Raw genomic sequence first — 15,820 nt, forward strand, 5'->3', positions numbered from 1 at the left:
ATGCTTAGAGAGAGAGAGAGAGAGACATCAACATGAGAGAGAAACATTGATCAGTTGTCCTAAGGGGGAGGTGGGATACAGGAATTGAACCTGCAGCCTTTCTGTGCACAGGACAATGTGCAACCAGCTTGAACGGTTTCTAAAGTGCATACTTAAAAAAAAAGGCAGAAACAATAATTATTAGATCAAGTATTAGTATGTATTTATGCACAATAATAAAAACAGATTTACAAGTTAAACTGGAAATTTAAACATAAGAAGTTTAACAGCTTTTGTTTATTATATTAAATAACCAAAACACCTTTTATTCCCAAAATTGGTAAAGAATAAATAATGTAATTTACAATATGGTACAAAAAGTAATCAGGAAGGACAGGCATTCCGCTTTATACATACACTGTATATGTATATTTATTATCTATTAAACAAATTCACATCTCAAACAAGCCGAAAACCTTAGATGATATGGCTTAACGATTATTAAAAGAAACAGCAGTAAGTTCTGCTGCCTGGGCCAGAAGCTCTGGAGCCAGTTATCCTGTTACAGAATGAAGGGTACAGGTTGCTGTAGTGCTTCCAAGACTGAACTTACTTAACATGACTTACACATTACTGTGGGATTAGGAGAGAGCTTTGATATTCAGGAAAGGTTTGCTGTGGTTTCTTTCTTTTCCCCCCCTTAAGACAAAGTGCCCTATTTCCTCACGAATGAATCTGATAGGTCTCAAAGTTTTAAACAACAAAAACCCAGAGCAGCTGCTGTTCTCGTCCACGTGTTTCCAGTGCTTCTGTTCCATGATTTTTCTCTGCACAGGTTTGGACTGGATGGTAAAAATGCTATTACACTGAAAAGGAAACCCATCAATAGTGACACAGAACGATCAAGAATGGGACTCTGAGGCTGAGAACCCAGAGATGGAGGGAAGCAAGCAGATCAACTTACGAAATGTTTCCAATTATCCCCACTCCCAGAGCAAGTGCCCTACACCTAGAAACAGAGAAATAAAAAAATATCATCCTAAACCTCATGTGGAACCATAAACTCCGATCTGCCTCTGCATTTTCTAAAGAAGAAAATGCTCACCACTGGATAGTCACAATAAGAGTTAAGGCCACACCACCAACTCCCTTAAGACCGGAGACAATCTCACTCTTTACAAAAGATGAATCAGCAAAAAGATGCCAGACATTAGAGTGACCTCGGAAATAGGTCTCAGAAACTGACCTGTTCTTAATTATAACATGCTCAAGGAAGCCACAGGTGCATACTGAGACTATGACGCTTGCCACTGGAGAGACAGAGAAAGATGCAGGAGGTGGGAGGCTTGGGTCTTTTGAAAATCCCAGCCTTTAACAATTACTTATTTTGTGTGTGTGTGTTCTTCACCTTGCTTTTTATATCTGTTTTGAGTTGAAAAGGATTCCACTTAAAAAACATCTACAGGTCAGTGGAGCTTTTCTTTCCCATCCAAACATACAACATACCCACCACCCCTTACCTTGCCGTTTCCAAATTTAAGTCAATAGGAAAGCTTTGAGTCTCACACCTGGGTTATGCCTGGAGAACTGGCTTGTCACATACACACTTCTCTGGTTGCTAGGGAAGCAGCAGAATTCTCTGGAATCTTGTGAGTTTTATTAGAGGTGAGAAGAGTCGGTCTACTCTCCTCCCTGGCCCACTTCCCCACTGAATGACACTGGCCAGCCAGCTACTCCCAAACGGACTCTATGCCAGAAACCCAGGCAGGGGGTGCAGCTAAATAGCTACAAAAGCTGATCTGAGTCTCAGAGTTTTTCTCCTTTTAGGTGTCACTGGGTGACAGGTGCCAGCCTACCGACTAGACTGCCTTGAGGTGACCCTGATGAACAAGCAGCTCAGGAGCCCTACTGTCTCTGGCACAGTACACACTACCACTGGGCATCACATGCAGCTCTGATGTTACTTGATCGGTCCTGGTCCCAGACAGTGGAGGCGTGTGAGGAAGCTAGTCATGGCCTAAACTTGGCCTGGTCTATTATCCTACTGCAGACCTAACACAGTCAGATGCCCCGAGAGTGAGTGTCAGAGAGTGAGAGAGAGATTGATCCTGATCTTGTTCAGTTCAATATAAGGTGCTAATTTCAGAAAGCTGATATATTGATCACAAAACACAAGTAGCTTAAAAATACTCTGGTCCAATGTTGTTGATATCTCTTAATAAAGTGTTAGCATATTCCTTTCTTTCATATCTCCAGAGCTTTGAGACTTTTCCTAAGAGCCCAAAAGGCTTTTTCTTAGTGATGTTGGTGCCTAGAACCAGATCTGAAAGAAGGAAGCCACATTAGAGGCAAAAGCTCGAGAAACAATTGAAACAAAGAAAAGAAGCTATTGCCTAGAAGCCAAATGCCCTGATTCCTCCATGGCTGGGAGCGAATGATCCTGCCTTGCAGCCTAAAAGGGCTGCAAACAGCTGGTGAGACAATGGGATCAAGAGTGTCCGCTCTCCTTGCACACACACAAGACCTTTCTTCTCCTTTCCACACAGGCTGACCTCTCATTGTGGAGAAGCCTCTGTAGAGGACCAGGGCTGGCCTCAAGAGCTGCCTTCTCCGCCAGTCAGGGGAAGAGGAAAGGTGAGCAACAGAGACGGAGATTGGTTCAGGTGGATGATCCTGGCTGTCGGGGGAGGGTGAAGCAGCAGGTGGGATGGTGGCGCAGGTATTACTAGTCCAACACAAGAGCATTGGCTTCTGGCCACACGTAATGTGGCTAAAGGGTGAATTAAATGTTGCGTTTCCCAAGGCTGAGCAAACACAGGAGCCTTGTTAGCTCCATTCCGGGGGAGAACTGGAAACTGGACTACTTGCAACGGTAATTGGTCACCCAAGGAGGCTCACGGAGTACTATACAGCGATGTGGTAGTGCTCTAACTGCATCAGGATGTATGGTCCTTGTCTGTATTCCCTGAACAGGAAGGAGCAAAATAAGAGACCACTGGGCAAAAGAAGACACGGGGGATTAAACCTGCACATCACAGTGTGCTCTGCTCTTAGGCCAACGAAAGGAAGAGAAGACCGAAAAAAAGAAATTCCCCTGAACAGTACATTTGTCTCAGATGCTAAACAGTAACACATCAGAAGTTCAAGGACTCATCAGGAAAGTCTTATCTGTGGCTAAACAAGTGCTTAGGATCGTCCCAATAAAAGTAATGTTATAGATCACCTAGAAGAAACTTTAGATGGATGCAAGAAGGAAACCAACTAAACTGGTTTACCTCCTCATTGTCTAATTCTTAAAACAAAAGGAAAACATTCTCCAAGCAGCTTAGCAGGATTCTTTTCTGAAAGTCCATATAACCTGGACAAGACATGATTCTTTCCCCGTCCTGTTCAGAAAACACATCTAGATAGGAAAGCACTAGGCAAGGATCAGTATTTCTGGGGTGATGGCTCTGGGACCCTTCTGCTGTCCTGTGATCAGTGTCCCCTGAAGTGTCCCCATGAAGCTGTCTTAGGGTACAGATACCACCAGGCCAAGCCCAGCTGTCCCCTGTCACCCCCTTCCATCATCACGCTACAGAGAGGCAATCAAAGTGTGATACAGGTTTTGCAGAAAGAATGCAGCCATGACCTGGAGCCTCCCTATAGAGAACAGGGAGATTACAACTCCCCAGGGCACGAAGACTACGCCGGGCACACACCCACTCCTTTCTTTCAGAAAGAAAACCCACTGAACTGTCCAACACAACCAAGGCAGATATGTGGTCATTACACAGACCCCAATATGAGATCCCACGACTGGCGCAGAATGGCTCCAATGCCACAGTGATGTATGACATTCCAGGACTCATCCTCATCTCTCAGGCCACTACGGCCCTCTCCCCGTTGGGATACAGCTTCCAGCATTTTGCGTATTCTGGGGTGCAGAGGTGTCTCTATTCTGACCATCTTCTGGGGGTCCTGGGCTTGATCTGTGTTTTCTCTACACCTACCACAGTTGAGGACTGGACCACCAGCCCTGTAAGCCCTCCTCTGAAGCCTCCAGGATGCCCCCACCACGAGTACGCTGTATGTTCACTGGGATAGGTCACTGACAGGGGGGCCACTTCCACTGCCATCAAACAGAACCTCTCGGCGGCTGGGCTCGGCGATGGACAGCTCCTGGGCCAAGTCGTTGAATCGAGATATATAATCAACGCTGTTTTCATTCATCATGCACACCAGCTGGGAATCCACGACCTGTGGGCAGAGGACACAAGGCAAGACCACATCAGCTGGTGGTGGCCTGCCATCTAGATGAGGAGACTCGCTACCACCAGGACTTCCAGTAGAAGGTGAACTTGGGTCTCTCTACGGTGAAGATTGGAATCTCCCATCGACTTGCCATGTAACGGTGGCCTAGTCCTCTGGGAAGAATCTCAGAATCGCCCATCGTTTTGAACTCTCACTGTTTTGACAAGTGTGCAGGAGAGCCCACTGTGAGCCTGGCACAGCTGGTTGCTGGGATCAGAGCAGTGCTTCCCTTTATATGAGATTTGTCAGGGAAGACAGTCAAACAAACAGGCAAACGGCACAGAGTGGAAAGCAGAAACTGTGGGGTGGCCTGTAGGAGACATAAGTGGAGAAAGGGGACAGAGTCTGCCCTGGGGGAAAGGGGAAGCACATTCCTATGAGAAGAAACAGCAAGTGCAAAGGCCCTGAGGTGGGAACAGGCTTCGCTCTTCCAGAAACAAGAAAGCTGGTGGATGTGACAGTGAGTAAGGACAACAGTTGAATAAGAGAAGAGAGACTTAAGTGTGTACAGCAGGGCCTTAGGTATTGGGATTTCATTCTGTGGGCAAAACCATGGAACATTCTGCCGTACAGTCTTCAGGATTTACTGTCTTCCTCCTTTGCTGGAGTGAAAGCCTCATGAGGACAGGGCCTTTGTTTTATTCACTCAGTGCCTGTAGCAGTACCTGGCACATCATGAATAAATTGCATGATATAATGAAATAAAAAGCCTTGGAAAATTCTGAGTAGAGCTATGGCCTGAACTGAATTTTAAATCTATTATGAGAAATATAAAACAAACAAATTTGTTTTCAAAAAGTAGAGCAAGCCCTGGCCAGTTTGGCTCAGAGGTTGGAGTGTTGGCCTGTGGACCAAAGGGTCTTGGGTTCGATTCCCTGTCAAGGGCACGCACCTCGGTTGCGGGTTCTATACCCCGCCCCAGTTGGGGTACATGTGGGAGGCAACTACTTGATGTATCTCTCTCACGTCATTTCCCCCTCCTCCCCCCGCCACCTCTCCCTCTCCCTCCCTCTCTCTCTCTCTCCCCCACTCCACCTCTCTCCCTTCTGCTCTGTCTGGGGAAAAATAACCTCGGGCAGGGATTTAAAACAGAAGGAAAAAAGTAGAATAGTGACTGTTTCCCCCACATATCCATCACCAGCTTCATCAATCTGTGGCCAATCTAGGCCCCCTCTCCCACCCACTCTTTGCTCCCATCACTTTTGTTCAAATCCCAACATCAGATCATTTCAGCCACACATCTCAGAATGCACTTCTAGATGATAAGGACTATTTAAAAAACACACTCATGTTTTTTGAGTTGGAGAGTTCGTGGTCAGATCTTTTTGTTAAACAATAGCTATTTCTGGAGGTAAATATGTTACTAGCTATGGATTTAGTAATTCATGAATAGCACCTGTCTTTGTTCTGTGCTGCTCACCTTTGTGTGCAACAGGCCACCCAGAGATCTTGTTAGAAATGCAGGTTCTGGTTCACTGGCCCTGGGGTGGGCCTGAGAGTCTGCCCTTCTAACAAGTCCAAGGTGTTTTGCAGTGGGTCTGTGGACCACCTTTGAATAGTGGGTCCAGGTGTGTCATCTTGGGATGTTTGTGCAGTGGCCACTTCCACAGGAGCTAGGACAGGGGTGGGCAAACTTTGTGACTCGAGGGCCACAATGGGTTCTTAAACTGGACCGGAGGGCCGGAACAAAAGCATGGATGGAGTGTTTGTGTGAACTAATATAAATTCAAAGTAAACATCATTACATAAAAGGGTACGGTCTTTTTTTTTTTTTTAGTTTTATTCATTTCAAACAGGCCGTAGTTTGCCCACGGCTGAGCTAGGAGCTTATAAACAATGTCCACATAGACACAGGAAAGGAAAGAGACCAGCCTCTTATGGGACATTACAGTCACAAGATCTTCTCTAAATAAAGGTTCTATGGCCACAGAAATGCTCATCGAGGGGAAGGAAATGTACTATATTGCTCTGTTTAGTTTGTATTTGGGTGAAATTTCCATTCATGTTAGGAGCTGGCTTAGAATCCTCCAAAAAGCCTTCCCACAAGCTCCTCAGATCTTAAGACTCACATCAGAATACCGAGAGCTGGAGGCAATGGGACACCACTGTGTTAGTCTTGTCTGATCCAGGGTTCCCCTTAAGGATCTATATATATAAAAGGCTAATATGCTAAGTGTCCAACCGGTCGCTATGATGTGCACTGACCACCAGAGGGCAGATGCTCAATGCAGGAGCTGCCAAGCTGCAGTGACTTGGCAGTGGCAGTTCACAGGTGATGCACCCCAAAACCAGAGAGGAGGGAGCCCAATTCCTCGCGGGGCCGTGTGATTCCACCTTTGGCCATGGGTTATGTTGTTGCTGGGGCACTACTGGCCCCAAATCTGGTTTACTGCACACTTCCGTTTGTGTTCCACACCATGTACAACCGCAACTTTGCAGAGTGCCCTCTCGCACTCCGGGACTCCCGGGGGGATGTCAGAGAGCCGGTTTCAGCCTGATCCCCATAGGCCAGGCCGAGGGGCCCCACCTATTGGAGGGACCCCACTCACTCCGCAGATGCCCTTCGAGCCACAGTGCCACCCCAGGTGCAGCGGGTCAGGGAGGGACCACAGGAGGTTGGCTCCAGGGCATGTCCAGCCCATCTCGCCCAGTCCTGCCCTGTCAGCCACCTTCTAATTGGTTTCCTTTCAATGTGCACGAATCTGTGCACTAGGCCACTAGTCTTACTATAAAACCCTTAGGGACACCTACCAACAGCTCGGCATCTCAGGAAGCCAGGATTTGGAAAAGTTGCTCCAGTACTTTAATAACAGGACCAAGCCCATGTGACATTCTACATGTGGAATCTCTTCATTTTAAGCATATCCTCTAATTTTTCTTTCAGCACCTGTTACTTCATACCTTGCCTTATAATTAAATGTGCCTGTCTCTACTCCTTCAATCAGTGCACAATTTTGCAAGGCTTTCTTGCTCAAACAACACTCATACCATGTTGGATGGAGCCTGGGTGGCTACATGAGCAGACAGCCTGGCCTAAGAAAGAGGGACACTGCATCCTGGTCCAAAGATGAGGGTCATAAACTGAGCCTTGCCTGCACATTGAGGGTCTGCCATAATGTGACTTCTGTTATCATCACCCTCACCATGGGGGGAGCCCGAGGGAGTATCTGTGCCCTTCCTGCAGAACCCATTCTCCTGCTTGGGAGGCAGTGACATGTAACGACACAGGGAGGGGCTGTTTGAAGGCCCTCTCCTGTCAGGTACCAGCAGTGATGACAAAGCCACCTACAGGTGCTCTTTACTATTCTACCAATGACAACAGCACCGCACAGAGGCAGCATTACCTGCTTGAGATCAAGCGGCTGGTGTAGGCCACAATGAGATCCAATCCCTGCTTTGGTTGCCTGCAGAACCCCCAGTTAACCCCGAATTTTCCAGGTTTTGATGCCTTCAGAGCTCAGCTATTACTTTGTTGTTTGCCACTAGAATTTCCCTTCTCAGAAGCCAGATACGTGGATGTGCATATGCTGACTCCTGGTCTTAACATCTTGATGAAAAATAACCAAACAGGTCTGCTTGAGGGACTTGGTCACCTCTGGAATAAGGGCTGGTGGTCAAGTCCAGGCATAAGATTGTGTACTTACCTCTGCCACATCGGCCAGGGATCTGGACACAAACGAGTCTCTCGAATTTCCATCTAGCAGGCTGGGGCCCAGCAGGGAGGTGCCACTGTGGGTCCCCACTGGAGTCGGCAGCATCTTTCGGCCTTTCTCCGAGATGAAGCTCGCTGCCAAGAAAAGGAGGATCAAGCCCTGAGATGGCTTGGTCAGCTCCGGGTCAAGGGAAGGATCCTGAGGGCTGCAGGTAGCCTCGCCAGGCCCATGCAGGCACTTATCTGCACGCTGTACACAGTGCTTGGTGTGGAGCTGTAGCCAACCTGGCTTTTCTCAAATGAGGAGCCTTGGAGGGTCCTCAGAAGCACATATAAGTAGGCCTCATATTATAGGGGCCCCTCAGTGCTCTGCTGTCCAGTCACCACTCCCACGTCCAGGTAATGTGGTTTCCCATTTTTCATGATTTGTATTTGACTTTGCAGAGATCTGTACTGTTCTATGGGCCTTTTATAACAGGAAACACTCATTGGGTGCTGGCTCCCTGTATCACCCAGACCAGAGCCCACATTCTGGGCCATCAGGTGTGGCGTCCACACAAGGTGCTGACCCTGTTCAACATGTGTACAGCACAACCCCCTGCGGGGCTGCAGTCTGATGGCCATGTGCACGCACTGGCTCTAAAAATGCAAAGCGCATGAATCCCAGACATGTCCCAGAGCCCCTCTTACATAGGACATTGAGAGCATTGTGTCTTTCCCTAACATGCCCTTCCCATCACACAACGCCTGGTGCCCAGGGAGGATGAACACATCCTGTGAACGTGCCAAACTGGTCAACATGTCGCAAGACAGCTGGCCTGTCCACATCAGAATATTTTACTGAGAACAGAAAGAGGGAAGCCAATGTCTTCTACCCTGCCGTTGGTGGCAAGAGCAGAAGGCCCTAGTAGGGGAGGGGCCAGGACAGCTGGCCGGACTAGAGAAGAGCACAGGGGACTGTGTGAGGAGATAGACGGGGGCTACATTGCAACTGGGCTGTGGGTTACAAGGATGTCATGTTTGCCAAAACTCAGTGAACTGCACACTGGAGATCTGGACATTCTCCCAAATGTAAGTGGTGCAGAAAAAATAAACCCTGGAAAACAAGCAAACAGTCCTAGTGGGAGTTCTGCCAGATAGCAAGGAGAATCTAGGCTCTAGTCCCCCACCAAGTTCATCATGTGGAGCCCTGCTCACCCCTGCTGGTCTAGGACAGAGACCTGGGCACCCCCCACAGACACTCACCAAACAAGCTGCCGAGGGACGAATCCGTGGGGTCGCTGGGGCACCACTGGGGGTCATGGGTGGGGGAGGCAATCCAGTCTGGCTGGGGGCTGCTGGATGGGGAAGGAAGACTCTTGGAACTGTCACTGCCATTTAGTTTTGCTGGAGAAAGAGGGACTCCTTCACCTGTCAACCAAAATCCTGGGTCAGAGACGCCACGTGGGGTGAACAGCACTCTACTTCTCCAACCTGCCACGAAGGCAGCGAGCAGCACAGCTGTGTGCCACTAGACTCTGGAGGTCGGGGACTCTGCTTGGATCCCCACAGATGATCAACAACACTGGTCTGTGGAGGGGATCCCCTACAGCAGGAACACATACCTATCTTAGGGGACGACAATGGCCACAGCTATCACTGATGAGCCAGGCGCTATGCCGAGAGCTTCACCTAAATCCTCTCATGGTCGCTTACAATAGCCCTGTGAATTACATGCTATTCCCAGTTCACAAATGAGCCGGTGACCTGCCCACAGCCACTCACTACTAGCCTGTGAAGTCAGCTGAATTTGAATTCATGGCCTGAATCATACCAGCAAGTGCCCACCACACCACTGCTACAGGATACCAGTCCAGTCCCCTCCTGCAACTTGCAAAACCCAAAGGCATTCACCTAGATTCATGACCAACTAGGACAACGGCCCAACTAATCCTGTTGGTCTCAAGGCCAGGAGCAGTCCCACCAGACCATACACAGCTGTAGGTCCTATCTGTACCTTGTTCACTGGTGCTGCCTCTGCCTCTGCTGGGCAAGGCCATATAGGTGGCAGGTGCAAAAGTGGGAGTGGAATGGGAACATACCCAGCAGGTTTGGCAAATGCTCAGATGGGAGGTCAAGGGCAAGCCTGGATCCCCTGTCCTAACGGGGAATTGATTCCAAGAAGGGTGTGCAGGGGCAGCCTGTTCCTTACCGTACTGGCCAGAGCTGATGGCGATTTCAATGATGGAGTCGCTGATCTGAGTGGCAGGCTCTCCCTGCGAGAGCACGTCCTCAGGTGGCCCGGGGAGAGAGATGTCCAGCAGAGCAGAAACGTTAGGCGGAGAGAGCCGAGTGCTGGAGCCCTCCGCCAAGGGCAGTGGGGTGGAAAGCCCATTGTGCAGAGGAGCCTTGGATAGCTCAGTTAAGGAGAGGACAGGTGAACCCTGGTGGGAGATGAGAATTGTTCAGATACAATGGATCAACCAATCCCCCAATAAGGAACAAAAAATCAACCTCAACCCCAACAGATGGTAACCAAGTGATGGCCAAGTCAACAGAGAGGCGGTGACCATAGCAGACACCTCTTCCATTCTAGTATGAAACACATTAACTTCTCCAGAAACTACTCTGGGGATGCAGAGTTGGAAGGCCAGGCCAGGGGGGCCTTGGCCACGGTGCCCTGGACATCTGGACCTGCTTTCCCTGCCAGCAAGACAGCTGGTAACACCCAGGCAGAAGGTAAGTGCCAACAAGTGCTGCCAGTTGATGATCTCCTCCCCTTAGCCCAAGAAACTGATCTTTCAGAACTGTGTCTGAATCAGCCAGCCACGTGGAAGGGAAGAAGAAACCTGAGATGGAAGAAGCATGCTCCTTTTATCTAGGCAAGGGGAGGATAAAGCTATTGGATGTCCGAGTGTCCTTGTCACATCCTGGCAACTCACAGCAGGGAGGCCAGGTCTGCTGGCAGGACCATGAGCACGGGGACTCAGCACTGGAGGGGGGCTCTGGGGCAGCTATTTTGCTCAGCAGCCAACAGCACACTCTACCTGGAAACCTTCCGTCACTGGCTCCTGCTCAGGCCTCGAGGGGATGCTGATGAATGGATCGCTTGTACCCTACAAGAAAAGTACACCATGAATGCCTAAAGCCCTTACAATCAGCATGCCAGAACTCTGCCCAACGGCTATTAAGCTCCTGAGACAAGAGCTGTTCCTCTCCCCAGCTTCCTAACAGCCAACATTACAGGAACCCATTGAGGTCCAGGTTGGAAATCTCTACCTGTGAAGACAAGCAAGCTCACTGCTTCCAGAAGGTGGGCCAGGAAGTCACTGCACTTAAGATTATCAATTCAAAACCTCATAGTCCTCAGGCTGGGCTGGCCGTGAAACCAGAGCACTGAGAGAACCGGAGAGGAGTGGCAGTCAGGGATCACTAGGCCCACTGTTGGTCCACTTGGTTAAAGTTCCTTCTCAGACCAAGCTGACATCTGAGAAGTCTGCTGACATACAGATCTTGCTTACCTCAGTTCTGGATTCTCCAGTGTCACCCAGCAAACCTGTCCCCACTCTGTCTCCTTCCATGGTCCCCCCCGAGCCACGCAGAGCTCACTCATGTCCCAGCCTCCCTGGTTCTGTGACTCCCCTCTGGTCATCAGGCCCATCCCACTCCTGAGCTAGAATTAGAGTCCAGCATGACATCAGCCCCGTTATCTTGGCTCCCATCCCTCTGGAGAGTGACCGACCCATCCTGAAAGCTGGTGGTAACTCGGAGAAGCCCTTCTAAACACTCACCCCCACGGTAGGGATGGGGTCGCCATTCTGGAGGGTGCCAGTGGAGTCCTGACCCGAAAGGGTAGCTGTTGCCTCATCTGAAGACAGTGGAGAGATGCCAGACAAACCCTCAGCATCCAAGACAGGGAGGGGGCTCCCGGGGATGATGCCAGCACTTGTAGCTGCTAAGTCGACAGCACCTGGCAACAGAAAAGACATTGCCAATGAGAGCTCTACTGACATCCCCAAACATACTCCGCAGCGCTCACAGGAATAGCCTCTCCCTCACGCCTCATTTCAAGGCAAGGGAAACAGATTTCCTGTTCTCTCTGGAGGATAATGAGAGCATGGTTTGGGGGAAGAAGAAAACAGAAACATCATTCACAAGCCTCACGTGGTGTCTGTCACCATGCCGGTCACAGAAACTTACTGGCCAGGTGGCCCGGGGCCTGGGGCGGAAGGACCTTGGGCATGATCGGCCGAGACAGAGCCGCTTTGGTGAGGGAAGACTGGATGGGCCGGAATGAGCCTCTACCTGTGAGGACAAAAACAGAAGCAGCCGCATCAAGCCCACTTGCCCCAGTGCTCTCTGACTGCATGGCAGGTACTACAATGGGTCGGCTTCACGGCCAGTTGGGACCATGGAAGCTGAGCCAAGGGGACACCACTGGACATTCCAAAACTGTGCTAACTTGGGGAAGTCAGAGGTCAAACGGGCCCCCAATGAGGAGAAAGCTCTGGCACCCGTGGTAACAGCACCACTGTGGCCCGTGGGGGCTGCTGAAGAGGGTGCTGTCAGCACCGTCATTCCCCTGGGAATGGCCCTTTCAGGGTGATGCACACCCAAGCGAAGCTACAAGCTCCTCTGAAGCAATGAGAGCATCAAATCTTTGATTAAGATTCTGCCTCTGCAATTGGGCTCTTTCCTACTAGGTTTTCTGTAGATGAAAAGAAGGCACAAGAAAAAGCAATTAATAGCTGTCTGGGTCCAGCAGTAAGTCAGTCTGAAATGTGAAAATCAAGGCTGATTTAAAAGCTAAATCACAGAGTTGTGTGTTTCACTGAATAATTCTCACTGAAGTAAGAAAATTTACTTCAAAAAGCCAGGGCCCCCATTGACCTTAGAGATCTACCCATGAAGGCCTGAGTTGTACATTTTCCCCCTAAGATGCCTGACAAAACACACACACACACACACACACACACACACACACACACACCCCAAACAAACAAGCTCAAAACAAAAAAACATCTGACAAGACATTATACAGAGAGGGCGGACTGAACTAAGCGAAGCATCGCTAACAGGGCTACCTGAGCCCACCTCTGAAGGAAGCTGCCTGCGGACCACCTGTCAGAGGGCCATGCCTGCCTGGCTCAGGGCACACTCAGTTTCTGCTGACAGAATGGACAAAGGAATGCTGCAAATGTCACTCCAACAGCCATAAAAGCGAATGCCTGTCATCCCCAAAGACGGGGCCACAGGAAAGTAAGGAGTGAAGAGCCAACCCCAGGAGACCCAGTGCTTACCGGTTATGGAGGAATTTGACATGATAGAGAAGGAGCAGACGTTGTGGGACTGGTTTTCAGAAGGTCTAGGAAGCAGGGTTCTCTGTGGAGGGAAAACTGCCAATCAGGTAATAAGAATCACTCAGGAAACCAGCAAAGACTTGTAAGGGGATATTCCAGACAACAGTGAACTGAGATTGTAAGCAGATGGTTCTGGGTTCTAGGGCTATTAACACAGAGCGCCTGGGACAGTCTGAGGATGGCTATGTCCTGTAGACCCAGCAAACTCTGAACATCGGCTCCTCTCTGAAAAAAATGCTGAGGGATCAAACCTTCCTGCAGGGAAACTGGAGGAATGTCAGAACCATCCACTGTTAATTCAGAATATTCTTACGGATTTAGATGGAATGCAAGTAGTCATATATATATGTGTGTTTATAACCACTCTGTGTGGACTATTAAAAAAGACACTCATATTCTGGGCCTCCTCAAATTTGGGGTGTAAAAATAAAGTTGCTGCCTGTAACACAGACAGGCTAAAGGCCTGAGGCCTTCCACTCCATCTCACAGTCCCAGTGCCCACCCCTCCCTATCTGCCCAGGACTCCTATGTGTGAATAATTAAGTTCTAATGTGAAGAACACCATTTAAAGAAATTATATTAGCCCTGGCCAGGTAGCTCAGTTAGAGCACCATCCCAATATGCCAAGACTGAGGATCTGATCCCCAGTCAGGGCACATACAAGAATCAACCAATTTAAGTGGAACAACACATTGTTGTTTCTCTCTTTCTCTCCCCCACCCGGCTTCCTCCCTAAAAATCAAATAAAAATTTAAAAAATAATAATAAATTATATTAATTGCTCAAACTGTTATTCACTGAAGTTAAAACATTAACAGAAAGTACCTGTCAACCTAAAAGTGTCTGAGGCCCTCTGGCTCTGGGGCACAGCTGCATCTCCACTAAAGCACAAGGGACATCTATCTCCGTGCCCCTCAGAGGCGCCCCCAAAGTGTTGGCAAAGAGTAGAGGAGGTGTTACTGGGGCTGCAACCTCGACTGGGCCATTAGGTCCGCCTGGACGCTGCTGCTGCGGCAGGTGACCTGTTAACTAGGTGAGGAGCTGCAGATGTGCCGGCTCTGCTCCACATGCACTTTCTGAGAGGACTAACTAGGGGAGGAACATTTAGGCTTTGGGGCCCTATGTTCTGTTTCAGCTACTCATCTTCACCCTGGTGGTGTGAAAGCAGCTGTGGGCACTAGGGAAATAAATGACTGGCTGTGTGCCAATTAAACGTTTAATGAAAACAACAAATGGAAAGACAACATACTGTGTGTGATTCCATTTATATGAATGCCCAGAACACGCAAATCGACAGAGACTAAAAGTAGATTTGTGGTTGCCAGCAACTGACAGAGGGGGCAATGCAGGTAATATGTGCAGGGTTTCTGTTTGGGGTGATGAAAATGTTCTGGTATTAGGTAGTGGTGATGCACAACCCCGTGAATATGCCAAAAAACCATCGAACTGTATACTTTAAATGGGTAACTTTATATGAATTATATATCAACTAGAGGCCCAGTGCACGAAAATCGTGCACGGGGGGGGGGGGGGGGGTCCCTCAGACTGGCCTGCGCCCTCTCACAGTCCAGGAGCCCTCGGGGGATGTCTGACTGACCGCTTAGGCCTGCTCCTAGGGGAGTGGGCTTAAGCGGGCAGTCGGATATCCTTAGTATCCTTAGCGCTGCCGCAGAGGCAGGAGAGGCTCCCGCCACTGCCGCTGTGGCTTCTAGCTGAGCAGCATTGCCCCTGTGGGAGCACACTGACCACCAGGGGGCAGCTCCTGTGTTGAGCGGCTGTTCCCTGGTGGTCAGTGCACATCACAGTGACTGGTCATTCAGCCGTTGGGTCGATTTGCATATTAGCCTGTTATTATATAGGATAAAGCTGTTAAAATAATCAAATATACTAAAATCAAATGCATTAACACTAAATTACAGTTGGCCCTAAAACACAGGTTTGAACTGTGTGGGTCCACTTATACATATATTTTTTTCAGTAACTACCTGTACTGTTTTCAATTCACTGTTGGGAGTCCACGGATGTAAAGGGCTGACTATATACATTGATTGACACCATTTTATATAGGGGAGTTGAGTATCCATAGATTTTGGTGCCCATTGGGCATCCTGGAATCCATCCCCTGCAGATACTGCGGGACAACTTAAGTTTTTGAAGGAGTCAAAAGTTATACACAGATTTTCAGCCCTGACCGGTTTGGCTCAGTGGATAGAGCGTCGGCCTGCGGACTGAAGGGTCCCAGGTTCGATTCCGGTCAAGGGCATGTACCTTGGTTGCGGGCACATCCTCAGTAGGAGGTGTGCAGGAGGCAGCTGATCGATGTTTCTCTCTCATCGATGTTTCTAACTCTCTATCTCTCTCCCTTCCTCTCTGTAAAAAAATCAATAAAATACATATATTTAAAAAAAAAAAAAAAAGTTATACACAGATTTTTGACTGTGCAGGAGGTTAGCACCCCTTACCCTTGCACTGTTCAAGAGTCTACTTGTAGTCTACACACACACACACACACACACACACACAAAACCCACTTGGGCTTTAGAATACATCTTCCTTC

General features: G+C 49.0%; 2 protein-coding genes across 3 annotated transcripts in view; one reads left to right on the top strand and one right to left on the bottom strand.

Annotated features, from left to right (window-relative positions):
• IFT140 (intraflagellar transport 140) overlaps positions 1-15,820 on the top strand; it is a 284,193-nt gene that overhangs the window by 120,098 nt on the left and 148,275 nt on the right. The gene's annotated exons all lie outside the window — the stretch shown is intronic.
• Positions 196-15,820, bottom strand: part of CRAMP1 (cramped chromatin regulator homolog 1) — a 65,445-nt gene continuing 49,820 nt past the window's right edge. For both annotated transcript variants that reach the window (XM_070413319.1, XM_070413318.1), the window contains 8 exons: positions 13,204-13,285; positions 12,104-12,208; positions 11,695-11,873; positions 10,951-11,019; positions 10,116-10,347; positions 9,170-9,334; positions 7,917-8,059; positions 196-4,218 (listed from right to left, as the gene is read on the bottom strand). In XM_070413319.1, the coding sequence (XP_070269420.1) occupies positions 4,054-4,218; positions 7,917-8,059; positions 9,170-9,334; positions 10,116-10,347; positions 10,951-11,019; positions 11,695-11,873; positions 12,104-12,208; positions 13,204-13,285 (1,140 nt within the window). In that variant the 3' untranslated portion in view covers positions 196-4,053. The remainder of the gene's footprint in view (positions 4,219-7,916; positions 8,060-9,169; positions 9,335-10,115; positions 10,348-10,950; positions 11,020-11,694; positions 11,874-12,103; positions 12,209-13,203; positions 13,286-15,820) is intronic.

The sequence above is a fragment of the Myotis yumanensis genome, unplaced genomic scaffold (assembly GCF_028538775.1).
Source record: "Myotis yumanensis isolate MYYU_CA2020_CCGP unplaced genomic scaffold, mMyoYum1.0.hap1 SCAF_4, whole genome shotgun sequence".
Classification (NCBI taxonomy): domain Eukaryota; kingdom Metazoa; phylum Chordata; class Mammalia; order Chiroptera; family Vespertilionidae; genus Myotis; species Myotis yumanensis.